The following is a 27,306-nucleotide window of genomic DNA, read 5'->3' on the forward strand; positions in this document are numbered from 1 at the left end:
AAGAATAACATTCATGCCTTGGTAGGTGTAGATTTCTGAAATGAGGGAATTATTCTCCTCTTTTACCCATTGTATTTATGTGGGAAGCCAGTTAAGTTTCTGATCAGTGATGACCACCCCACCCCAAATGATTTTAGCATCTAGGTGTTGGTAATGCTATTGAACATCATGGATATGTTATTGGACACTATTTAGTTGGAAATTGTTTTGTGATGCATATGTTATTTGCCACCTATCGGTCTATGTCTGACAGTTGCATACATATACGGTCTCCATTTGCTCAAAAGTTATGAATGAAGGAAAAGAAATTAGATTCCTCCTCAAATAGCAGCACCCAAAGGAGCTGGAGGAACTCAGCGGGTCAGGCAGCATCTGCGGAAGGAAATTATCATTCAACCTTTCTGGTTGAGACCCTTCATTAGGAGCATTGAAGGGTTCCTACCTGAAATGTCAGCTGTTCATTTCCCTCCATAGATGCTGCCTGACCCACTGAGTTTCTCCAGCTCATTTATATTGCTTCAGATTTCCAGCATCTGCAGATTCTTGTATCTAGATTTCTGCTCATTTTTTTTCTTTCACTGTTAAATCAAAGCTGGTTATTAAATTACCAAATGCAAGTTAAATTTATTCTACATTGCTTCTTGAACCTTCCTGCCTATGTTCAGATAGCTGATATATTTAATTACATGGTTTATCCCTTTCTCCCTTTTTAAACAGTGGTGTAGTGTACATTGGCAAGCTTCTAGTTTCTGGCACGGCTGCTGTATCTAATGATGTCTGAAAGATTCTGGTCAGTGCTTCTGCTATTTCCTCAGCATTCTAGGATACAGACTACACCCATTTAGGGAAGGAAGAGTGAGTGAGCCAGGACACATTTATATTAAAAAAAAATGCTAGATGTTGTAATGATAGGCACAGTACTAGATTTGGTATTCAGGAAGGATGAGATCAGGTAAGTGAGACAAGTTCTTCAATTTCACATTTTAACAGGCTTAAGCTGGGGTGGTGACTGGAACTGAGTGATGCATCCCTGAGAGCTAGTGGGACAGATTTCAGATCTGGCAACAAAATGTCACCCTCAGTCTTGTGTTCACAATTTGCCAATTTTTGAAAAGCTTCTGAAAATTGATGTGATTTTCCCTATTTGGCAATTTAGTGACACCTACAGACCAGCAGAAGGTTAATGGAAAGGCTCAAGCTAATTCCATTTGTCCAACAACCCAATCAAGAAAGAGAAAATCATGCTCCCCAGACTGATGTTTGGATGCAACAGGTTATAAATAGTTTGAGTCAACAAGCCAAAACTAAGTAAGTGGAGTTTAATGTGCAAAAGTGAATCACACTCAGGTAGGGGGAGATCATAAGGCAGAATGTTGCCAATTTAGAAACAGATTTCAGATGAATGAAGTACAGAGCGATTGAGGTGTCCTTCTTCCTGAGGTACAGATATCAAGATGCCACCGTTCGTGGGAGGATCTCAAAAAGGGAAGCTACAACATCAGGAAGTGGTTATTTAAAACTCTGCTGTGTAGGAACCTTTTCCGTAGAGGGTGATGAATCTCTGCTGGTGGGTTGTGGTATTAGATCATTGAGAATATTTAAAGAGGAAGTAGGTAAATTGCTGGAAATTGAGGGTGAAGGAGAACTGGTCAGGGGCTGATCAGCATGACCATGTTGAATAACAGTGCAGATTTGAGGAGCTGAGTGACATACCCCTGCTCCTATTTCCTCCCTCTTTTGTCCCTTCCAGTTAAATCTACTGTACATTAAAAGTCACCTATTTGCAAATCATAATTCAAATAATTCAAGTGTAATTGTCATTCAACCATACATGAATACAGCCAAACAAAACAGAGTTACTCTGGAGCCAAGGTGCAAAACAGAGTACCACAGTCACACACAGCACAAAGCACATATAAGATAGCAGTAAATCTACAAGTTATCAGTAATATACAGTCCAAGACCTGGGTCCATGAATGCTGCAGAAATCTGCAGTCGAACACAGTACGGCTTGTCTTCTGCTGAGTGAACACTGGGCAGCAACACCAACTCCAGCTTGGACTTCGCTCCACACCGCCTCTAGTGTAAGGCATACTTGCAATCACAATCTGATGGATCTTCTAATAAGCCAGATTTCTGTGCATGAGAAGAAAGTGACAAGGAGATGAATGCTGAGGTCCTTTGAATTAGATTACTTACACTGCTCCTGTCACTCAAGCACCTATCAACAAGTGGCCTTGTTGCCACTGAAGTACTGGAAAGCAGAGAGTGGTTGGAGGTAAAGATGTGTTTTGTAGTAAGATCCCTTTGAAGATGGTGGAAGTTGTGGAGAATGATGTGTTGGATGTGGATATAACCCTCAGGCTCGGCCAGCTTGGGCTCGTCTAGGGGAAAACAACTCCTGGCCCCGCCAGACTGAGAAATCTGCGTGATGTGTTGCCCAGTTACAAATCCACATCGCAAGATATCCGACAGTACACCATATGCAATTAAATGATTGAACTTTATAAATCTTAATCTGGATAGAGGGTTAGTAAAGAAAATAAAAAGTAAAAGGGCCCATTTTAAGGAAAAAGTCTATTGCACATCGTTGGAGTTCATTGTCCGTTCACTTGTTCCTGTCGACCTCCAAGTGTAGCCGCCCCTCGGACCCTCACTCCTCAGTCCACTCCGTCTGGTGGTCTTCCAACTCTCTCCATTCGCATCCTCTCTCTCCATCGCTCCCTGACAAAAGAACAGCGAAAATCTCTCTTCCAGACTCACAAGAAAGAACAGCATTTCTCCCATTGGATAACATCCAATCCAAAACCTCGTTATCTCTGGTCGTAACTCAGACATTGCTGCTACGGAGAAACCATTACCGTAGCAGTGAAACATTACATAGAAGCCATTACATTAGCCTTAGCAGTGAAACCTTACAGCGTGTTACATGGAGGACAAGGGGAACTCTATTCCTGTTAAGGTGGCAGGAAGATGGGCTGAGTATGGATATCCAGTAAATGGAGGAGATACAGGTGACGGCAGCAGCAATAGTGGAGGAAGAGAAGTCCTGTTCTTTGAAGGGGGACATCTCTGATGTCCTGGAAAGGAAAGCCACATCCTGGGAACAAATGTAGCAGAGATGGAGGAACTGAGAAATGAGGATGTAGCATTGTTACAGGGGACAGGGTGGGAAGACGTATAGTAAAGATAGCTGTGGGATTTGGTATATTTATAAAAGACAACGGCAGACAGTTTCATCAACTTTGCACCTACCCTGCCCTTGTATTCATGGTCCATTTCTGATGCCACCCTCCCCTTTCTCAATGTCTCAAACTTTTTCTTTATTGCTTTCTCCTTGGCTATGTGAAATCTTTAATGATGCGTTTGTTAAGAAGAGACTACCTCAATCGTTTTATGAAGCTACTATCTCTTTAATTCTTAAAAAAGATAAAGATTCTACCTTATGTGCATCTTATCGCCCTATATCATTATTAAATGTAGACTCTAAGATTCTTACAAAAATTTTAGCCATTAGATTAGAAAAGGTATTACCACAGATTATTTCAGAAGATCAAACTGGTTTTATTAGGAATTGATATTCCTTTTTTAATATTAGAAAATTGATTAACATAATTTATACTTCATCACCTACAACCCCAGAATGTGTTATCTCATTAGATGCTGAAAAAGCCTTTGATAGAGTTGAATGGACATATTTATTTAATGCATTGAGAAACTTTAATTTTAGTCCTAATTTTATATCATGGATTAAATTAATATATTATAAACCTGTTGCTTCTGTTCTTACAAATAATTATAGATCCTCTTTTTTTCAATTATCTCGTGGTACGAGACAAGGTTGTCCTTTAAGTCCTTTATTATTTAATATTGCATTAGAACCTTTAGCTATTGCTATTCGTGAGTCTCCTAATATTTTTGGTATTACCCGTAATGAGAAGTTATACAAATTATCGCTTTATGCTGATGATTTGTTGTTATATATTTCTAATCCTAGTAGGTCTATTCCTGCTATTTTATCCTTGTTGGCTCAATTTGGTAGCTTTTCTGGTTATAAGTTAAACTTAGATAAGAGTGAGTTATTCCCTTTAAACGCGCAAACTTTATTGAGTGATAGGATGCCATTTAAAGTTGTTACTGATAACTTTATCTATTTAGGTATAAAAATCACCAAGAAATATAAAGATTTATTTGGACTGAATTTTTTACCTATGCTTCATCAAATTCAGCAACTTACTACTAGATGGTCTCCCTTATTTTTATCATTAGTTGGTCGGATTAATGCTATTAAAATGATGATTTTACCGAAATTTTTATATTTATTCCAAGCTTTACCAATTTTTATTCCTAAATCTTTTTTTGATAATATTGATTCAAAAATTTCCTCATTTGTGTGGCAAAATAAAAATCCTAGGTTAAGCAAAAGGCAATTACAAAAGTCTAAAAAAGATGGTGGTCTAGCTTTACCTAACTTTAGATTTTATTATTGGGCGAATAATATTCGTAACCTAATGTACTGGAAACTAGATTTGGATTCACCTGTGTGCCCACAGTGGGTAAATTTGGAATGTAGTGAGGTTAAGGGATATTCTATATTTTCCGTTCTTGGTTCTTTTCTTCCTATTGATTTAGCCAAATTCAATAAACAGATATCTAACCCTGTTGTTAAACATACACTACGAATTTGGTTTCAATTTCGCAAATTCTTTAATCTGAAAAACTTTGCTCTGGACAGCCCTATTTTATGTAATTTTTTTTTTAAACCTTCATTGACAGATCAAGCTTTTAGTATATGGAAAAGGAAAGGTATAAAATGTTTTCGTGATCTTTTTTTTGAAGGTACTTTGATGTCTTTTGATCTCAATGTCTCCATCTCTGGAGAAAAACTGCCTACCGACACCTTTTATAAGCCTACTAATTTCTTCCCCTCCCCCCCCAGAGCCTCCGCAGGGATTGCTCCCTTCATGAATCCCTTGTCCATTGCCCCCTCCTCACTAATCTCCCTCCTAGCACATATCCCTCTAAAGGACAGAAAAGCTGCATCTGCCCATTCTCCTCTATCCGGCGCACCTGATATGCTGATATGGCCCTCCTCTACATTGGTAAGACCTTATGTAAATTGGGGGGCCGCTCTTTCAAGCACCTCTGTTCCATCCGCAAAAAGCGGGATTTCCCAGTGGCCAACCATTTTAATTCTTATCCCCATTCCTGTTCCCACATGTTGGTCCATGGCCTTCTCTTCTGCCATGATGAGGCCACTCTCAGGTTGGAGGAGAAACACCTTGTATTCTGTCTAGTAGCCTCCAACCTGATAGCATGAACATCAGTTTCTCCTGGTAAATTTTTTTGCTCCACCTTCCCTCTTCAATTCCCCACTCTGGCCTCTTAATTCTTTTCATCACCTGCTTATCACTGTTCCCATGGTGCCCCTTCTTCCATTTTTCCCCATGGTCAACTCTCCTCTCCTATCAGATTCTTTCTCCAGTCCTTTACCTTTTCTACCTATCACTTACTTGCTTCATGCCCCCCCCCTCCCCTTCCCATCTACCTGGCTTCACCCATCACCTTCTAGCTTGTCCTCCTTCCCCTCCCCCTATCTTTTTATTCTGGCAAGATGCTTCCTTTCCAGTCCTGAAGAAGGGTCTCAACCCAAAACATCAACAGTTTATTCATTTTAATAGATGCTGCCTGGCCTGCTGAGTTCCTCCAGTGTTGTGTGTGTGTGTGTAACTCTGAATCGTCTACTTCTGTTTCTTGTGCAGGTGCTCAGAGATTAGGTCAAGCAGCATGAGTTAATAGAGCTGTGTAGCTGTTTAAATAGTTGAACCTCCAAAGTTATAATCTCTCGTTTCTGATGCGTGAACTAACATGAATAGAAGGATGGATCAACTAAATGGTGCAGGAGAGGAAGATGTGCTTAGGTTTGTGGATCTTCACTTATTGGCAGCGGAAATATGAAAATCTTGGCCAGAACCCTAGCATTCTTTTCCTTTGCTTCCCATAGCAATGTTGTACAAATCTCATTCCCATTTCTGGGAAAGGTGGGAGCTGTACAAAAGGGATGGGTTGCACAAAACTGGGACAGGACCAAGATCCAAGTGGGGAAATTTATTAATGCTGCTGGGGAAGGTTAAAACTGGCAGGGTATTGACTTTCAAAGTAGATATAATGGTGGTATGATGGTATACCATATAGTGGTACAGTCACCTTAAGGGGAGATGGGTAGTACATCCAGTAGGCAGAGTGGGAGGGTAAATTCACAGAGGAATACAGTATTAAATTGGGTCTATTTTAATGGAAAAGGTCTAACTAGCAAGGTAGACAAAGTCAAAGCTTTTAATTAACACAATGATATTATTGTTATCACAGACATAGTTGAAAGATGAGTAGGACTGGAAACTCAGTAGCCTGCTTCAGAGAATTTTCAGACGGGACAGAGGGGGATGCAAGAGAGAAGATGGCATTGCCCTGTTAGTCAGGGAATGGGACACTTCAGTGTTGAAGAAACATGTTCAGGAAGGTTCCTCAAATGAGGCCATATGGGTAGAGATTAGGAAGAAAAGGGTGATAGATGGTCAGTAAGACATCAAACAGCCAACAGGAAACACAAGATCACTTATACACATTTCTTCAAAAAATTGTTGGACACCTTAATAAATTCCACCCTTTCTAAACCCTTTGCACTAGTGCAGGAGTTCCCAACTTGGGATTCACAGATCCCTCACTTAGTGGTAGGGGTCCATGGCATAAAAAAGATTGGGAACCATTGCACTAAGCACTTCCAGTCAATATTGAGAGTTAAACCCCCTACCCCAACTATTATATCGCTGTTGCTCTTTCACCTTTGTGATTTGCTTGCATATATGTTCCTCTAATTTCCACTAAAATTGTGAGGCCTATAGTATAATACCAACAAAGTAATTGCCCATCTTATTCTTAAATTCTACCTATATAGCCTCATTGCATGATCCCTCCAAGACATCCTCTCAAAATACTGCTGTTAGGTTTCCTCCAATCAGATATGCAATTTCCACCTCCTCTTTTGGCATTCCCTTCTGTCACATCTGAACCTTATATACCCCGCAGCACACGAAGTAGCCAGTCCTACCCTTTCATCAACTATGTTTTTGGGATTATAATAACATCATAGTTCCAAATGCTGATCCATAATCTAAGCTCATCTGTTTTACCCATGAGGCTCCTTGCAATAAAATAAATACAATTGATTCTGCCTGCCCTCCCATAAATTTATAAAATTGTACAACATAGAAGTGAGCCCTTTCTCTTATCTTGTCCATCATTCTGTGTTGTTTATCTACACTAACCCAATTTGCCTGCATTAGGTTCATATCCTTTCTCACCTGCCTGGATGCTGTTTAAACATCGTAATTGTGGTCACCTCTTCTGGCAACTTGTTCCAGATAACTACTTTCTATGTGGGAAAAGTCTACACTTGCATCTCCTTTAAATGTATTCCCTTTCACTTTAGAGCTATGTCATCTAGTTTAAACTCCTCTGCCCTGAGAAAAGATCTGATTATCGATTCCTATCCATGTGATCCTCAAACATTATAAACTTCAGAGGTCAGCCCTTGGCCTCTTACCTTATCCTCCCAGTGAGAATAAATCACTTACCAATCTTACCTTATGATTACAGCCCTCCAGCAATATCCTGGTGAATCTCTTCTGCGCACTCTATTGTTGCCATGTTCTTCCTGTAATGGGGTGCCCAGAACTGTACACAAGACTCCATGTGTAGTCTAACCAATGTTTTGTACAGGGCAACATGACATCTCAGTGCTTATACTCAGTTCTTCACTGCCCTAATGCCTGTGTTGCTTCTTTCAGGGAGCTATAGACTTGCACCCCAAATTCTCTCTACATCAGTACTTCTATGATCCCTGCCATTTACTGGGTACAGTCTATTTGAATTTAACTTTTCAAAGTGCATTATCACATTTGTCTGGATTAAATTTCATTTGCCACTGTCTTGCTCAAATTCCCAGCTGATATGTTTTGCTGTATCCTTAGACGTCCTTAGAATTTTCATGTCATCTGTAAACTCGTTAATCAGACCCACCTGTTCCTAATAAAGTGGCCACTGATTGTGTTTGTGGTCTTCTGCTGTAGCCCATCACTTCAAGGTTCGACATGTGCATTCAGAGATGCTCTTTTGCACTGGTGTATTGTGTGGTTATAATTTGCTGTCAGCTTGAACCAGTCTAGCCATTCTCCACTGTCGCCCAGTAGATTTTATTTTTTTTTATATTTCATACCATTCTCTGTAAACTCTAGAGACTGCATGAAAATCCCAGGAGATTATCAGTTTCCGAAATACTCAAACCACCCTGTCTGACAGCAACTGTCATTCACAGTGAAAGTTACTTAGATCACATTTCTCTACCATTCTGATGTTTGGTCTGAACAGCAACTGAACCTCATGACCATATCTGCATGCTTTTATGCAATGAGCTGCTGCCACATGATTGGCTGGTTAGATATTTGCATTAGCTGATAGTGACCACTGAGTGTATAATTAGAAACCCCCAGGGTCACAGTACCAATCCCTGAAGCACCATGTGTTGCATATTTAAGAGTGCCTATTTAACTCTACATTCTGCTCATTGGCTTGATTTGACCTTTCCAGTTTCCATCCCACTGATATTTTGTTTCCCAATCCTCTAACAAATTAATTTAAACCTGCTTGTGGAGTATGAGCAAACTTCCCTGCAAGGATATTGGTTCCTTTCCCATTTTGATGCATCTTCCTTTTTTGTATGTGTCCCACCTGTTCAACAAACAATCCTAATGATCCAAGTAACTAAAACCCTCCCTCCTGCTCCAACCCTTCAGCTACAAGTACATCCATCCTGTCCTCTCATTTCTACCCTCACTAATACATAACACAGGAAATACTTCTGAGATTATGACCCTACGGATTCTGCTTTTGAAACGAGAAGTTCTCATCCCTCTTTCTACCAATGTGTACTCTAGCTGTTCTCCCTCTGCATTCAGAATGTTCTGGACCTAATGGAGACACATCCAAATCCTGGTACTAGGACAGCAACATACCATTAGAGAGCTTCTCTTTCAGCCACAGAAGTGCCCTGTAATCCCCTCTCTATCAAATCCCCTACCCTTACTGCTTGCCTGGACCTCTCTCTCCCTCCACAAGCATGAGAACATCGGCAGGTGCTGGAAATCCTGAAGAAGGGTCAGAGCCTGAAATGTCGGTTGTTTACTCTTGTCCATAGATGCAGCCTAGCCTGCTGAGTTCCTCTGGCGTTTTGTGTATGTTGTTCTCCTTTTGTGTATGTTGTCATCCTTCAGGGTATCACCACACTAGCTTCAATATCCTTTATCCCTGTCTCTTCTACTGTGAGATAAAGAAACACCTACTTGGTCATTTCTCAGCCTTCTCACTGAAACTAATTGCTTGCCAAAGCTTATACTTGGCCATTTACAAGATGGCTGCTCCCACTATACCTGTCTCTTTCTTTTGTACTTGGTGCTGGTGACCAAGAAATTCCAGACAGGTTGCTGCTCCTGTTAATCCACATGGCTTTGTGGAAGCCAGGTTTTGAGGTGCCAAATCTGTTCAATATATGTAAATGCCACTTTGTGTGGGGATTGTGTTACTCAATGTGAGTAGCCTCAGTGTGAAGAAATTACTTAGTCTCCACTAAGATTGTGCACTGATTACTCCAGCCAGTGCTGACATGGTTAGATATATCTGCAGCAGTCATGTTAGTGATGGCAAAGTACAGTGGAGTTTTCCATGGTGTTGCATCATTCACTACCTCCTACAGATTCAATGTAGTAAATGTGCCCTTCAATCCTCAACCAGTTCGATTGGTGATTGAAGCATTATTATTGATGTGTTTAAGGAGCTCTGTTTGGTGCCTTGGAGATGGGACCAAATAAATAGATTACAAGTAAAGCAGGTAGCAGCCATGAAGAAAAATGAGAGAACTTCAGATCTCACTGAGATTATTAACTAATAAACAGTATGGATTAGATGAATGCCGAATGGTGTCTTAAATTTTTCTGAAGGAATATGCAGTGATAACTTTAAAAAAGTTGGATATTTCCCGACTTCAACTTCTGTTTGAAGTGATCAGCTGACTAAGGTTTTAAAGCCAATTTTGGTACTCATTCACTTGGGTTGCTGCACTTAACCATTTCCAGTTTGCTATGAATTGTTGTGTGTTATTTTTGTTTTGATTTAGCCATTCAGTTCAGATATATCAGCCACTCCTATAAGTCCGCCCTGAGATACTTGAGGTACCATTGTTTTTACCTGGCCATAATTTATGTAAATATAGTGAGAACACTGGCAAAGCAGCAATGGCTGGAATTTCTGGGAGTAATTCAGAAGGCAAAGGATAGATACATCTCAAAATAGTAGTATTCTAAAGGGAGGATGACACAACCGTGGCTGACAAGGGAAGTCAAAACCAACATAAAAGCAAAAGAGAGGGCATGTAATAGAGCAAAAACTAGTGGGAAATTAGAGGATTAGGAAGATCTTAAAAACCAACAGAAGGCAACTAAAAAACCATAAGGAGGGAAAAGATCAAATAGAAGGTAAGTTAGCCAATAATATCAGAGGATACCAACAGTGTTTCAGATATATAAAGAGTAAAAGAAGCAAGAGTAGATATTGGACCACTGGAAGTGATGCTAGAGAGGCAGTAATGGGGGACAAGGAAATAGCAGGTGAACTAAGTATTTTGCATCAGTCTTCACCATGGGAAAACACTAGTAGTATGGTGGAAGTTTGAGTGTGTCAGAGGGGCAGAAGTACGTGTAATCATTATTACTAAGGTGAAGATGCTTGGGAAGCTGGAAGGTCTGAAGGTAGATAAGTCACCTGAGCCAGATGGTGTACACCTCAAGGTTCTGAAGGAGGAAGCTGAAGAGATTGTGGAGGCATTAGTAATGATCTTTCGAGAATCACTCGATTCTGGCGTGGTTCTGGATGACTGGAAAATTGCAAATGGCATTCCACTCTTCAAGAAGGGAGGGAAGCAGAAGAAAGGAAATTATAGATGAGAGCAAATCTGCAGATGCTGGAAATCCAAATCAACACACACAAAATGCGAGAGGAACTCGGCAGGTCAGGCAGCATCTGTGGAAAGTGTAAACGGTTGACATTTCAAGCTGAGACCCTTCTTTGGGACTGCTTAATATAGGCCAGTTAGCCTGACTTTAGTGGTTGGGAAGTTGATGGAGTCGAACACAAAGTCAGCATGGTTTCCTCAAGGGAAAATCTTGCCTGACAATTCTGTTGGAAATATCTGAGGAAATAACAAGCAGGCCAGATGAGAGAATAGGTGAATGCTGTGTACTTGGATTTTCAGAAGGCCTTTGACAAGGTGCTGCAAGTGAGGCTGCTTAGCAAGCTAAGAGCCCATGGTATTACAGGAAAGATTCTAGCATGGATAGAGCATTGGCTGATTGACAGGAGGCAGAGAGTGGGAATAAAGGGAACCTTTTCTAATTGGCAGCCCGTGACTTGTGGTGTTCTGTGGGAGTCAGTGTTGGAACTGCTTTTAACGTTATAGGTCAGTGATTTGGGTGGTGGAATTGATGGCTTTGTGATCCAATTTGCAGATGATACAAAGATAGTTGGAGGGGCAAGTAGTGTTGAGGAAGTAGGCTACGGAAGGACTTAAATGAGGAGAATGGGCAAAGAAATGGCAGATGGAATACAGTGTTGGGAAGTATATAGTTATGCACTTTGGTAGAAGAAATGAAAGGGTAGATTATTTTCTAAATCGAGAGAAAATGCAAAAAAAAAACCCTGAGGCGCAGGGCATTTGGGAGTCTTTGTGCAGGATTCCCTAAAGATTAATTTGCAGGTTGAATTTGTATGAGGAAAGCAAATGCAATATCAGCATTCATTTCAAGAGGTCTAGAATAAAAAAGCAAGGATATAATGCTGAGGCTTTCTAAAGCACTGGTGAGGCTTTCACTTGGAGTATTGTGAGCAGTTTTGGGCCCCTTATCTAAGAAAAGAAGTTTTGTCATTGGATAGAAATCAAAGGAGGTTTACGAAAATTATTCTGGGAATGAAAGGCTTATGAGGAGCATTTGATGGCTCTGGGCCTGTATTCACTGGAATTTAGAAGAATGAGAGGGGATCTTATTGTAACCTATCGAATGTTGAAAGGCCTTGATAGAGTAAATGTGGGAAGCACGTTTCCTACAACGGGGAATCTAGGACTAGAGAGCACCACCTCAGAATAGAGGGATGACCATTTAGGATGGAGATGAGGAGGAAATTCTTTAGCCAGAGGGTAGTGGATCTGTGGAATTTGTTGCCATAGATGGCTGTGGAGGACATGTCCTTGAGTGTATTTAAGGGTCAAGTTGATAGATTCTTGATAAGTCAGGGTGGAAAAGATTATGGGGAGAAGATGGAAGAATGGGGATGAGAAGGAAATAGATCAGCCATGATGAAATGGAGGAGCAGACTCTGGGCTGAATGGCCCAATTCTGTTCCTATGTCTTATAAGTCATTTTCACAGCAAACTTAATTTAAATGTGAGTGCTCTGCAAATGGGAACCCTACTCCAGTTCAGAATTACACTCTAGATGTCTTAATTGCTTCTCTGTAATTAACTTAATTTTTCAACAGAGCCTAATGTTTTACTTGTTCAATTACAGCCCCAAGTGCACCTACCAACTGGAGAAGAGGGAAGCTGCTCGGCCAGGGAGCATTTGGACGTGTATATCTCTGTTACGATGTAGACACAGGAAGGGAACTTGCTGCAAAGCAGGTTCAGTTTGACCCTGACAGTCTTGAGACCAGCAAGGTAAGTACTTTGATCTGTAATCCTGCTATATCGATAGAGTAAGATGCAATTTAAGACTGTTGTTAATTGTCACTCAAGGTCACTCGACAAAAACTGGAGATTCGATTTCAATCTTTGCTATATTAGAATATCTTAAACTAGAATACCATTGGGAGTGGTATAACTAGCATCACCCTTTTAGAAAATGGATTAAAAATAAATATTCAGTAGAAACTGCATGGTCTCTTTCTGTTAGAATCTTTCTTGCTTTTCTTATTTAATTATTGCTAAAATTAGCACTGTATTCTGATTTTATTGTTCTCTTTTCTTCCTGAGATCCGGCTGTACCTCTCCTAGTTAAAACCGCATCAGGAATGTTAATCCCCTCTTCCCTACAAACCATTCAGTCTTTCTGCAATTGCTGGATGTTTTTAAAATCTGCACATGTTTTCTGCCTCAATCTTTACCCCAGACTCTTCTGTAGTGTTGACATTGGTGCCTCCTGTAACTCTGAACTTGTATTTCAAATATTCCAAAAGGGAAGGGTTTATCAAAATAGTGAATTGTCCAAGAAAATACCAATCGGTTATTGTTCTGTGAATGCGTTGAGCATCAACATCAAATGCCTGTCTTTGTTCTTGGGAATATGCTGACTGTTTTCATATCTATCCTTCCTCTAAAGGAATGTCTCCTTGCTAGCAGACAGCAATTAATAACAGATTATTTCAGAATAATAATTAAAATGAAACAAGCACAATATATAATAAAAGGATTTTTTGTTTTTTTAAAAGACATTAAAAGTTTCCATTTTAGTGAATTACAATTTAATTTCTCCAGTGTTAGATAATTATGATTTATCAGCCCACTTGTTGTGTCTGGGGATAGCTAATTTATCCTTGTGAAGGCTGTTTCCTTTTAAAACTGAGAAAATATTCAGCACTTCCTGTGTTAGGGAAAAAAGGGTGTGTGTGTGTGTCAGGGAGGGGTGGGGGGAAAGTTCCACTTGAGTTTTACAAGCAGAGTGTTGGTGAACATTACCAGCTAGCAAGTCAAAAGACTGGATTTATACTTGCAGAAGAGCTGACTTCATCTTCTCTGCCAAATCTACTGATTCACGCTGGGGTCTGGTTCAAAATATGAAAGGCTCCTTCCCCAGGCACTCAGTTTACAGAGCTTAGTGTATTACGGCTAAAGTGTAATTACTTCATTTAACTTCCGTGTGCATATTCTTCATTGAGCAGTAGGGCTAACTGAAATGAAATCATGAGAGATTTATAGTGGATGCTGAACCACTATTGTCTGATTTGTAATAAGCTAAGGCCAAAACGACATGGGAGTAGTAGTAGTTTATTAAACCCTCCAGTGTGTGACTTAAACCTATATACTTACTTTACTCATATCCATTAAAATTAGTAAGTGATTATCACTTGAGAGTTGCACATTTCTAGCATCCTGTGTAGAATTGTTTTCTAACGGTACTGTAGAAAGTCCTTTTATTTCATTTTTAGATTTTACCCCTTTGTTTAGAATTTCCCAACTAGTGAAAATAATTTCTCACCATTTACCCTCAAACCACTCTCCTGGTTCACCTATCTATCCTCAAATTGTAATGCTTAGAACCAAATAATGATTTTGTGAAATCTGTATTCTGCCCTATCCTTAAATCTTTAGGGAAATGTGTTATTAATGTAGCCTTTTACATTGAATTTGAAGATAGTATCTCGGTCTTTCATTTAAGACCAGGACTTAAAGGATATTACAAAGGTATGAAGGTACACAGCCACTAGCTACCATCTGAAGAAGTATACATGATTTGTTTAAAAAGTGTATATATTCCTCTAAGGCACAAAAGTCCAACAGGAAAAGTGGTTCATCCATTGGTGATGGTGAAATTAAATGTGGTATTATATCAAAGGAAGAGACTCATAAAGTTGCCTGAAATAATAGTAGGCCTTGGGGTGGGAAACATTTTAGAATTCAGCAAAGGAAAACCAAAAATTGGAATATGCAAAGATGTTTACAAATAATTATCAAGATTAGTATAAAATGTTCTTAAGAAAAGAAAGATAATCCTAATATTGTAAATGATAATAACTGGTAGCTTCGTAACGATATTTCCAGGGGAGGTAGATTGCATCCTAGAATGTGAATAGGCCGACTATGCAATATAAACTTCAGTATAAGCAAAAATGAAAAATTAATTTGCGTGTTTCTGCTCAAAGCATAGACCTTAAGAACTGAATTGTTAACAGCTGCATCTAGGGAGACTTAATGGTTCATGTATGAAGATTATTAAAATATCATAACATGTAAACAGAATAACCAAAAATGTAAGGCTAGCCTTTATAACTAAAGGATGGAATATACGTACATAGAGGTCATGTCTTGTGTACACACAACCCTGGTTAGATCACATGCAGGGTATTGTAGGAAAAATATACTGGCCCTTGGTTAAAAGAAGTAGCAGGATATAAGAGGAGGTCATCTGGTCCTGTAATCCTGCTGTGTCATCTAAGATAAAGGTTTGCATAGAAGCATAGAAAATAGGTGCAGGAGTAGGCCATTCGGTCCTTCGAGCCTGCACCGCCATTCAGTATGATCATGGCTGATCATCCAACTCAGAACCCTGTACCTGCTTTCTCTCCATACCCCCAATCCCTTTAGCCACAAGGGCCATATCTGACTTCCTCTTAAATATAGCCAATGAACTGGCCTCAACTGTTTCCTGTGGCAGAGAATTCCACAGATTCACCACTCTCTGTGTGAAGAAGTTTTTCCTCATTTCGGTCCTAAAAGGCTTCCCCTTTATCCTTAAACTGTGACCCCTCATTCTGGACTTCCCCAACATCGGAAACAATCTTCCTGCATCTAGCCTGTCCAATCCCTTTAGAATTTTATACGTTTCAATAAGATCCCCCCTCAATCTTCTAAATTCCAGTGAGTATAAGCCTAGTCGATCCAGTCTTTCTTCATATGAAAGTCCTGCCATCCCAGGAATCAATCTGGTGAACCTTCTCTGTACTCCCTCTATGGCAAGAATGTCTTTCCTCAGATTAGGGAATCAAAACTGCACACAATATTCTAGGTGCGGTCTCACCAAGGCCTTGTACAACTGCAGTAGAACCTCCCTGCTCCTGTACTCAAATCCTTTTGCTATGAATGCTTTTCCACCGCCTGCTGTACCTGCATGCCCACCTTCAATGACTGGTGTACAATGACACCCAGGTCTCGTTGCATCTCCCCTTTTCCTAATCGGCCACCGTTCAGATAATAATCTGTTTTCCTGTTCTTGCAACCGAAGTGGATAACCTCACATTTATCCACATTAAATTGCATCTGCCATGAATTTGCCCACTCACCAAACCTATCCTAGTCACCTTGCATCCTCTTAGCATCCTCCTCACAGCTAACGCCGCCGCCCAGCTTTGTATCATCCGCAAACTTGGAGATGCTGCATTTAATTCCCTTGTCTAAATCATTAATATATATTGTAAACAACTGGGGTCCCAGCACTGGGCCTTGCAGTACCCCACTAGTCACTGCCTGCCATTCTGAAAAGGTCCTGTTTACTCCCACTCTTTGCTTCCTGTCTGCCAACCAATTCTCTATCCACATCAATACCATACCCCCAATACTGTGTGCTTTAAGTTTGCACACTAATCTCCTGTGTGGGACCTTGTCAAAAGCCTTTTGAAAATCTAAATATACCACATCCACTGGCTCCTCCCTATCCACTAGTTACATCTTCAAAAAATTCTATAAGATTCCTTCCTCATCTGGTCTTACCAGAGGAGGTAAGATTACCTACCTCAACACCATTTTCCTGCACTACATATTTCCATATTCCTTAATTCCAGAAATTTGTTTTCAAAAGAATTCTATGACTGAGCTACCAGAAACCTCTGATAGAGAAATTTCATTCATGCCAATCCTAAAAGATCTACCTTTTTTTTCCCCCTGAGGCAGTGACCCCAGTTTGAAACTCCTCTTTATATGCACTCTTCAAATCGTTTAAGAACTCTAAAACTTTCAATGAGGACTCATCTCACTCTCTTAACCCCTAGAGAATACAAGTCTAGTCTATTCAATCTCTCTTCTCGCAAACCTGCTATCCCAGGAACCCATGAATCTTTGTTGCATTCCATCTGAGGAAAGAGATCATTATTTCAGACAATGAGACCCAAACTTTGCAGAATATTGCGTGTGCAGTCTCAGAGGTGTTCTGATTGGTTGCATCAGAGGATTGTAAACTCAGCCACCTTCATCATGAGCTCTAGCCTCCCAGTCATCGAGGACATCTTCAAAAGGTGATGCCTCAAGAAGCTGGCATCCAACTTCAAGGTCCCTCATCACTCTCGTGCCCTCTTCTCATTGCTAACCATCAGGGAGGAGGTACAGGAACCTGAAGACACACACTCAACATTTTAAGAACAGCTTCTTCCCTCTGCCATCAGATTTCTGAATGGTCCGTGAACACTACCTCTCGTTTTGCACTACTTAATTATTTTTTATATTTCCTTTTCAAAGCTCAAAGTTAATTTATTATCGAAGTACGTATGTCACCATGTGCAGCTCATTCTGCCTCCAATTTTTATTGTTTACCATATTTCATATATTTCTTCATATTTTATTCAGTCTTCATGCTCTTGACCACTCACTCAGCTTGAACATATCTCCTGGAATAATTTTTACATCCTCCTCTCGATTCTCAGTCCCATTTGATTCCAAATCTGGAAATGTGCCACTTTGTCCCTCCTCCATATTGTTGATATACATTGCGATTAGCTAGATCCTAAGCACAGATTCCTCTGTATCTCCTAAGTCACAGCCTCCCAACCTGACAAACTGTGCTTATACCCACTCATTTTCTATTAACTATTTCACAGAACAAAAGTGTCATGAAAATTGCAATCTCAAACAACAAAGTCCAGTCACCTTTTCTTGATCCTGGAGTCACCACTAATCAGAAATTATAGCAAATGACTTGCCTTCTGGCACCCCAGGAACTTTCAAACATCTGCAAAGCACAAGTCAGGAGTGTACCTCCAAAGACAAAGCAGGTGGTATAATTGGCACCTCATCCAATGGCTGAAGAGTATACCATTTATGAAATACACTGCATTTACACATCAAGGTATAACTCCACAGTACCTTCCAGTCTCATGACATTTGCTAACAAGGAGGCATGGGCAGTAGATGTGTGGGAAGATTACTCTCAAAGTTACAGACCTTCATGATTTGGAAATATATCAATATTTCTTCCCTGTCTCTGGAGTCTAGGTCTTGCGACAACATAATGTGACTGCCTTCAGCAGCAGCACTATAGTGGTTCATGAAGGTGGTTCACCATGATCTTCTGATGACAATTAGAGATGATCAGCAAATCCCAATCTGCTCTCACAGCCCACATTCTTTAAAAAAAGATCAATGCAAAAGGAACCATTTCTCACTAAAGATTCTGGTTGACCTGCTAAGTTCCTTCAGTGACTTTTATTACTCCACATTCCATCATCTGGAGTCTCATGTCTCTATTCTAAAAAGGATTTTTTTTTAAAAATCTTGTTCTGATTTGCACCCCTCTGTCATGACTGAGACTGATGAAGATCTTTACTGTAAACGTATTTCTTTCGGCCAGTCTCAGTCCTCAACCTCACACATGCAGTTGTTCAGATGCATAATTGTTAACTGGTAATTATTATAACAACTTTAATTAAACTTACTAACTTAAACAAAGCATTGAAACAGGCAAAATTTTGCTGCCTTGATTGCATGACCCTTTACAGGTTTTGGAAGTGAGCAGCAGTGCCTCCTTGCCCATTGTCCCAGTTTAACCTCATACTGAGTTTGATGCACCCCATTTAAAACCACTCTCTGTACCTATTCCGAAGGACACTTAACTCCTGGCTTATTTGCTGTACTGCTTGCCAGAGTAATTGGCACTGTTCCTGAGAACTTTTTGGGAAGTTGTAGTGAAATTGCAACTTTTACTTTATGCTGATAATCCATCCTTGTCAAGATTGGATTTTTGTTTATATTAAATTTGGACTTGATACATTCTTTTGTAATATCCAAATGTAAATCAGATTTTAAAATTATTTATTAACATTCAAGCCATGCTGAAGTATTTGGACTCAGCTTTGGCATTGCTCCAAGTTCTAATGCTGAAATAATATAGTATTGTTAAAGGGCGAGGCAATCTTGTTGGACAGGATTGTCAAATTTATATTTTTGCTATTCCATCTAAAGATGCTATACCCTTTCTCATAATTTGGTCATGTGAAATTGTTCCAGCATTACTGGCACAACAATGACCACATGCAAAAGACTTGTAATTGGTAGGTTATTCACCCTGGTGCTACACACCTGAGATTCTTCTTGTGCGTATCTGCACAGGAACACGGTAGTAGTAGTTACAGCACAGGGCATCAGAGTTCTGAGTTCAATCCCAGCGTCCTCTGTAAGGCATTTGTTCATTCTTCCAGTGGAATGTGTGGGTTTCCTCCTGTTTCTTTCCACAGTTCAAAGATGTACCAGTTGGTAGGTTAATTGGTCATTGTAAATTGTCCTGTGATTAGACTAGGGTTAAAACAGGGGCAGTGCAGGTCATAGGGCTGAAAGAGCCTATTCAGCACTGTATCTCAATAAATAATCGCATGTCTGGCTTCACTTGTAATTTTTTCTGCAGCTCATGTAGATATTGTGTAGCTGTTTCATATAATTAAGTGAAGTTCTGTTGGCAACATCATGAAGACCATGGTATACAGAAGCACACAGCCTTGATGTGGTTTCTGCTTGGAACCCCTCACTAGGAAGTAAGCGCTTTGGAGTGTGAGATCCAGTTACTGAAGAACCTGCAGCACGAGCGGATAGTGCAATACTACGGCTGCCTGCGTGAAAAAGCAGAGAGGACTCTTTCAATTTTCATGGAGTATATGCCTGGGGTGAGTAGAGAAAACAAAAGATTTTGTATTGCAATTTCAAATCCATGGCGTGTAATATTTGTAAAATGTGTTCATTATTCAAGTAATCTCAAAGCACTTGCCTATATCATCATTAGACAAAGAAGAGTCAAAAATGCATGTGCATAAAAGCACAAAATGGTAAATAAACTTGAACTGCAGGCACAAATAGCTGTTCAGGATTATGATGCAATGGTGATTAAAATCTAGTTTTACAAAAGGAACAGGACTGGGCATATAATATTCCTGGATAGAAGCTCAGAAAAGCTGAGTAAAGAAAGGGAAGTGTGGACATGTTATGGAAGTTTCTGAGAGAAGAGCAGAGGAACAAATCAGTAATAAAATTATTAGGATGTACAAGAACTGTGACACTAGGACTAACATTTTTAATGTATTTTTGTGTGATGAGCATAACAAGCAAGGCCAGTATTTATTACCTAATTTATTTATTGCCATCTGGGTGATGGTATAGCTGCAGTCATTTCTGTTTTTTTTTTAAAAAACTGCTGTTTCATAGTTTAGTTCCACTAGCATGAAGGATTGATAATTTATTTTGTTTCTAGGTCGAGATATTGTGTGATTGGGGAGAGGGCGTGGAATTTGGAGATCCTACAGCCTTTGTCCTCTTCCCTGTTAGAGGTAGTTGGTTTGGGAGCTGCTATTGGAATAGCCTAAGTGAATAATTGCAGTGCATTTTGTAGATGGTGTGCACTGCTCCAGGGATGGACGGAATAATTATTTAATCAATAATCCCTTTATTAATTGGAAGAATATTTAAGCCAAGGCAAAGAGGAGGACCTTACCTGGTACTTGTATTTTCATCTAAAGAGGTACAGAGGGATTGGTTCTGCAAATTGAGACAGGCCATTTTTCTATTTGAGGGGTGATATTTGAGGAAGTATAATTACTGTTTCATAAGGTTTAGACTAGTATTAGGTTAGGTCAAGGAGCAATGTGAAGCTGAAATCGTCAGTTGGATGCAAGCTAATTTCAGTGGGATCTTCCAGTGTAAAATAGATCCAAATGCTGAACTGTAAAAGTGCAATAGAACAATGTGTCAAAGAGGAGAGTTTCAAATAAGAGGGCACATTCCTCATAGCAAGGACAGTTATGGACTGTAAAGCAAGAGTTCCCCGAATAGCAAAGGAGGCTGAGAATGTGATGGAATTGTAAAAATGTGTATGGATGGTGCATTTTGGCTTGATGGTTGAATCATTAAGCTGAGAGGAGAAATGAGGAAGATTGGAGTTACACAGTATTGTAGTGGTTAGCACAACACTTTATAGTACAGGCGATCCAGGTTCAATTCTTGTCACTGCCTGTAAGGAGTTTCTATGCTGATCGTGTGTGTTTGATCCGAGTACTCCAGTTTTTGCCTAAAGTGCATAGAAATACCAGTTAGTAGGTCAATTGGTCATTATAAATTGTCCCATGATTATTTTGGGATTAAATCGGGTGATTGCTGGGCGGTGTGGCTCAAAGGGCTGAAGGGCTTATTTTGCACTGTATTTCAAGAAATAAATAATAAAAAATGAGACTGGTAAAGAGAAATGGTGTAGAAGGGAGTGGTAAGTAGGCGGTAGGATAGATATTGTCAATAAGGGACAATGAAGGCATTCTGTGTGTGGAGGGTGAAGGTCAAAATTGGTGTGCATGTCTTTACCAAGAAAGACATTGTGTTGATATCTCTGCAGGAGGTGTAGAAATCATTGACAAGGTGAAATTCATAAGGGGGTGCCCTTAGAAAGGCTAGCTGTGCCTTTAGTTGCTTAATCCTGTTGAGCTGCATTCAAAGTGGTTTAAGGAAGTAGCGATTGAAACTGCAATAGAACTTGCCACTATTTTTCAAATGCCATCACAACAGGGGAGCTGCTAGGAATATTTGGGTGATATACAACTTAAAAGAAAATTTGTAGTCATTGTCCTTTCTGAATTTTCAAATAATGTTTAACTAAGTCACAAAGGAAAGGCAAAATGGAGAACTCTGGCAAAACAAAATTGGTTTAAGGTCAGAAAGCTGAGAGGGTGTTGCTTTGGGAACTTGCATAGGTCCAAGCTATACCTGTCTCTTTAGTCCTGCTGAAGTCCATCTGTCAATCTTTCCAGTACATTGGCAACCGTGATTCTGTTTCTTCTTGCACTCATACTGAACTTGAAATATTAATTACTTTTGTTGTTAATTTCTACCCTTTTCCCTCTGTCCCATTGTCTATGTAACACCTGCGTAGTGCTTGTCTTGTGTAACTGGTCGTGACACTCTATGAGAAAATCAAGTTTTATAGTACTACACTTGGTGCTAATAGGCCATCAGAAGCTCCAGGTTTCAGAAGAAGGCAGTGGATAGAAAACACTTGTCTGGAGACAAGTTTATAAAATACAGCAATGCATACAAAATATTTACATGAGTAAGAACAAATCAAAATCCTGACATTCTGTTTAGATTCCAAATCTCGGATGTCAAGGACCAAGTTCCTTTTCAGTTAAAATCAGTGAGATTCATTAGAACAACCTTTATTACTCCAATTTCTCTAATTAGATCTGGTGTTATTTCCTGTTTAAAGGTTTACAGACTAACCTTTCCTTTTTATTTATCCCTAGTTAGTTAGAAAACTAATTGAACTCCTATGTTTAAATATTATGGTTAACAGTCCAAGATCTCTACAGTGTAACTGGGAACTAGTTCTGCTAAATCATACCAAGGGATTTGGTCGGTTTTTTGGTGTAAGCTTTGTGAAGAGACTTTCCATGGATGATCCACTATTTAATCCAACAAGCCAAGAAACAAGATGGAGAGCCACCCAAGGTCGAAGAACCAGTGTGGGAACAAAATATTTAATGACATAGAGGATTTGATCTGGTTGGATGTACAAGTTTATTTCTCATTCGAAGGATCTGAATTTTATTTCTGGAAGAACTAATTATTTTTGCAAAGACTTTGATAAGTTACTGAATGAGATTTACTTTGTACGTGTGTGTGTGTGTGTGTGTGTGTGTGTTTGTTTATTTATTGATTGATTGACATGCAGATCTGAACCAAAACTGAAGGTAACCATAATACTTAAGCATAGCAATTCAACTGAAAGCAGTTGTGGTACTTGAACAATATTGGTGTCCACTGAATCACAGCCATTCCCAGTTTCTCTCCATCCCTCTCCATTTTTTTTTGCAACGTAAATGGCATCTTTCTAAAGGGTGTGGGAGAATGGAATATGGGATCTATGTTGGATGTGAAAATCCAAGCACCACCTCAGTGCTCTGGATGGAGTTTGTGCATTCTCCCTGTGACTGCTTTGGTTTCCTTCAATATCACAAAGTTAATTGGTCATTGCAAACAGCCTTTGTGATAACAGAAGAATCAGAGGGAGATGATGGGTACATGGAAGATGGTTGTTCAAGATTTAAGGTTGTTTTTATACTTGGAAGATTGAGCAAGTTTGAGTTGTTATATCTTCGCTTGAATATCACCTCGATTAAATCCTGGCCTGGTGTCAAATTTTGTTCTTCAGTCTGATAGTAAGTTTTCCCTCCCCATTTGGGGTGTTTTCTTATACATCACTTGTATTTGTGATCATCACTATGCTTTATTTTCACAAGGTGTTTGAGCTGAAGGATGTGAAATTTAACCACCCCGGTAACAAATTAGTGAATATTGTGTTTCCATTCCAATTACAGGATGAGGCTCTTATTGACAAGGCCAGCATTTAATTCTTACCCCTTCAGATGGTACTCGCATAGTAGTTTTAGGTTGGATGTTCCAGGATTATGGTCCAAGGATGATAAGGAATCTACAACATAGTTAATGATGCATGACTTGGAGGGGAATTTGCAGGTGACCTCAAATGGTCAGGATGCATAACCGCTCCTCCCTCCCCACCATCCTCAACATGAGTACCCTCCCCAGGCAGTGTGCTGAGCCCCTTGCTGTACACTCTGCTCACACGCAACTGTGTGGCCAAACACCCGAGCAATCACATCACCAAGTTTGCCGATATCACAACAGTGGTGGGGCTCATCAGCAACAATGAGACAACCTACAGAGGGGAGGTAGAAGAGCTTGATGCCTGGTGCCAGGCAAATAGCCTCTTTCTCAATGTCAACAAGACGAGATGTTTATTGACTTCAGGAGAACTCACACCACTCTTTACATCAGTGGTGCAGCAATGGAAACTGCCAGCATTTCCAAACTCATGGGAGTGTGCATCTCCAAAAAACCTTTATTGGTCCCAGGACACATCCTACACAAGCAAGAAGGCTCACCAACACCTCTGCTTTCTGAGGAGGCTGAAGGGCACTTCACTTTGCACATCAGTACTCACAACCTTCTGCAGATGCGCAGTGGAGAGCATCCTAACATGCTGTATCGCTGCATGGTCTGGAAATTGCACTGCGGCCAATAGGAAGGCTCTACAATGGGTAGTCAAAACTGCCAATGCATTACCGGCACCAGCCTACCTGCCATCAAGGACATAAAGGTGCCAGATAAAGGCTAGCAATTTTGTGAAGGATCCCTGCTGCCCTGCTCGTAAACTGTTTGCCCCACTCCCATCAGTGATTAGGTTGCGCAGCATGCTTGCCAATTATTTTGTTCTCCTTTACACTTGTGTACTGGAAATGATGCAAACAATCTTGATGTTCTCATAATTCTGCTGCCTTTACCTTCTATATAATGGAAGTCATGAGTTTCAGAAGTGCCGTGAAAGCAGGCAAATGATATTAAAACTGTGAAGAGGTCATATTTTAAAAATAGGGCCACCAGTGAGAGAAACCAATTGAAATCAATGAAGGGAAAAGAGACTGAAAATTCAAAGTTCTTGGAAATAGGGTATATTGGGGGTGGGGGGGGGGGGGAATCTGAGGCAGAAGCGGATAGTGAGGTCAGGTGAGAAGATCATCGGGGTCTCTCTTCCCGCCATCACGGACATTTACACTACACGCTGCATCCGCAAAGGAAACAGCATTATGAAGGACCCCATGCACCCATCATACAATCTCTTCTCCCTCCTGCTGTCTGGGAAAAGGCTCCGAAGCACTCAGGCTCTCACAACCAGACTATGTAACAGTTTCTTCCCCCAAGCTATCAGACTCCTCAATACTTGAAGCCTGGACAAACACCTTGCCCTATTGTCCTGTTTATTATTTATTGTAATGCCTGCACTGTTTTTGTGCAATTTATGTAATCTTGTGTAGGTCTGTAGCCTAGTGTAGTTTTTTCTGTTTTTTTTTATTACGTAGTTTAATCTAGTTTTTGTACTGTGTCATGTAACAACATGATCCTGAAAAACGTTCTCATTTTTACTATGTACTGTACCAGCAGTTGTGGTCGAAATGATAATAAAAGGGACTTGACTTGAATTGGATGTTTCTTCCACTAATTGCAGCCAGTTGACACTGCTCCTGAATTGATAGCTTCATGTTTCAACAAGATCTAGTTGCGGGGGGAGAAAAAGCAACTGAAAGAGCAAAAGCTAGATGAATACACAAACGTTTAAATGATTTCAAGGTTGAGGTGGGAATGAATATCACTGGCAGAGATCTTCAGAGATTCACTGAAAGAGGGTAGAGTATCAGATATGATGAGAGAAAGGTCTGCTTTATTGAAAAGAAAGCTGGGAGGATTCATGTATTCATAAATAAGTTGACCGCAAAACTGCAACAAGTTATTGAGGTTATAGCCAGTAGACAATAGGTGCAGGAGTAGGCCATTCAGCCCTTCAAGCCAGCACTGCCATTCACTGTGATCATGGCTGATCATCCACAATCAGTACCCCGTTCCTGACTCCTCCCCATATTCCTCGACTCTGCTATTTTTAAGAGCTCTATCTAACTCCTTCTTGAAAGCATCCAGAGAATTGGCCTCCACTGCCTTCTGGGTCAGAGCATTCCACAGATCTACCACTCTCTGGGTGAAAAAGTTTTTCCTTATCTCTGTTCTAAATGGCCTACCCCTTATTCTTAAACTGTGGCCTCTAGTTCTGGACTCCCCCAACATCGGGAACATGTTTCCTGCCTCTAGCGTGTCCAATCCCTTAATCTTGTATGTTTCAATCAGATCCCCTCTCATCCTTCTAAATTCCAGTGTATACAAGCCCAGTCACTCCAAGCTTTCAACATATGACAGTCCCGTCATCCTAGGAATTAACCTCGTGAACCTACACTGCACTCCCTCAATAGCAAGAATGTCCTTCCTCAAATTTGGAGACCAAAACTGAACACAATACTCCAGGTGGGGTCTCACCAGGGCCCTGTACAGCTGCAGAAGGACCTCTTTACTCCTATACTCAATTCCTCTTGTTATGAAGGCCAACATGCCATTAGCTTTCTTCACTGCCTGCTGTACCTGCATGCTTACTTTCAGTGACTGATGTACAAGAACACCTAGATTTTGTTGTACTTCCCCTTTTCCTAACTTGACACCATTCAGATAGTAATCTGCCTTCCTGTTCTTGCCACCAAAGTAGATAACCTCACATTTATCCACATTAAACTGCATCTGCCTGTAGAATTGTTTGAGGCTGTAAAGTAATTGGGAAAGGTTTATTCTCAATTTATGAGAGAAAGCTCACACCATTCCAATTACAAAACATTTTCTGAAACAGAAAGAAAAGCTAGGGTTAAAGTAAATAGATTTATGTATTTGGATCTTAAAATGACATTTGGTTTTAGTGGGAATGTTATGTTTGAAATTTTTGTGGTAAGCGAACTATCTGTTAATAGGAGTGTTTAAATTAAATGAGCATATTAAGTGTAGTTTTGTGAACAGTGACTGATAGTGATGCCACAAGATTTTATTGGCATTCTGCAGTAGAGTATCCAAAACTTGAATTCAAAATAGCTTTTAAAGTTAACAGACTGGTGGGTGGAAAGAAGCTCCAAGATGACCCAAATTGTTTTAGGAACTGCACAATTCCAGTGTTAGCTTTCAGGAATGAGAAACTAATATTATATCAATGAAGATTATAAAGATAAAGCATTTTTTATTGGATCAATCAGATTTAAAGGTTAAGATCTTATCATCGGGCCATTCAGGAATGTTTTATTATTGCTTAACAATGCAATTGAAACTGAAATTAACTCAATTTGTTAGTATAGGTGTGGCCTAATTAGAATATTTTCAGATTTTAAAAAATAACCGAAATGACAGCAGATGTGATTGCCCAAATAGCCTAATTATACTCCTATATTTTATGGTCTAAAAGTCGATTTGTTTAAGGAAATCGACCCTTTACGATTGATTCACTGTATGTAAGTTCCTATAACTCTAGTATTAAAGTCAGCAAAGTTTAGTCATCTCACTCCACCTGAAGTGAATATTATTGATATCATTATACTGTGTAGTTTTCTGATAAAGTCCTGACAAAGGGTCTCGGCCGGAAATGTTGACAGTGCTTCTTCCTGTAGATGCTGCCTGGCCTGCTGCGTTCAACCAGCATTTTGTATGTGTTGCCTAACCTTTAGAGAATCCTGCATAAGGACTCCTAAGTCCCTTTCCACCTCTGATCCTCTGATTTCTGAATTTGCTTCCAGTTTAGAAAATAGTCTAGGCCCTTG

The 27,306-nt window shown here is 40.0% G+C and overlaps 1 protein-coding gene across 3 annotated transcripts in view; it reads left to right on the forward strand.

Moving 5' to 3' along the window:
* The window catches only part of map3k3 (mitogen-activated protein kinase kinase kinase 3), a 172,678-nt gene that overhangs the window by 101,658 nt on the left and 43,714 nt on the right, over nt 1-27,306 (forward strand). For all 3 annotated transcript variants that reach the window (XM_059955770.1, XM_059955773.1, XM_059955771.1), the window contains 2 exons: nt 12,672-12,820; nt 19,609-19,740. In XM_059955770.1, the coding sequence (XP_059811753.1) occupies nt 12,672-12,820; nt 19,609-19,740 (281 nt within the window). The remainder of the gene's footprint in view (nt 1-12,671; nt 12,821-19,608; nt 19,741-27,306) is intronic.

This window comes from Hypanus sabinus, chromosome X1 (genome assembly GCF_030144855.1).
Source record: "Hypanus sabinus isolate sHypSab1 chromosome X1, sHypSab1.hap1, whole genome shotgun sequence".
In the NCBI taxonomy this organism is placed as follows: Eukaryota; Metazoa; Chordata; class Chondrichthyes; order Myliobatiformes; family Dasyatidae; genus Hypanus; species Hypanus sabinus.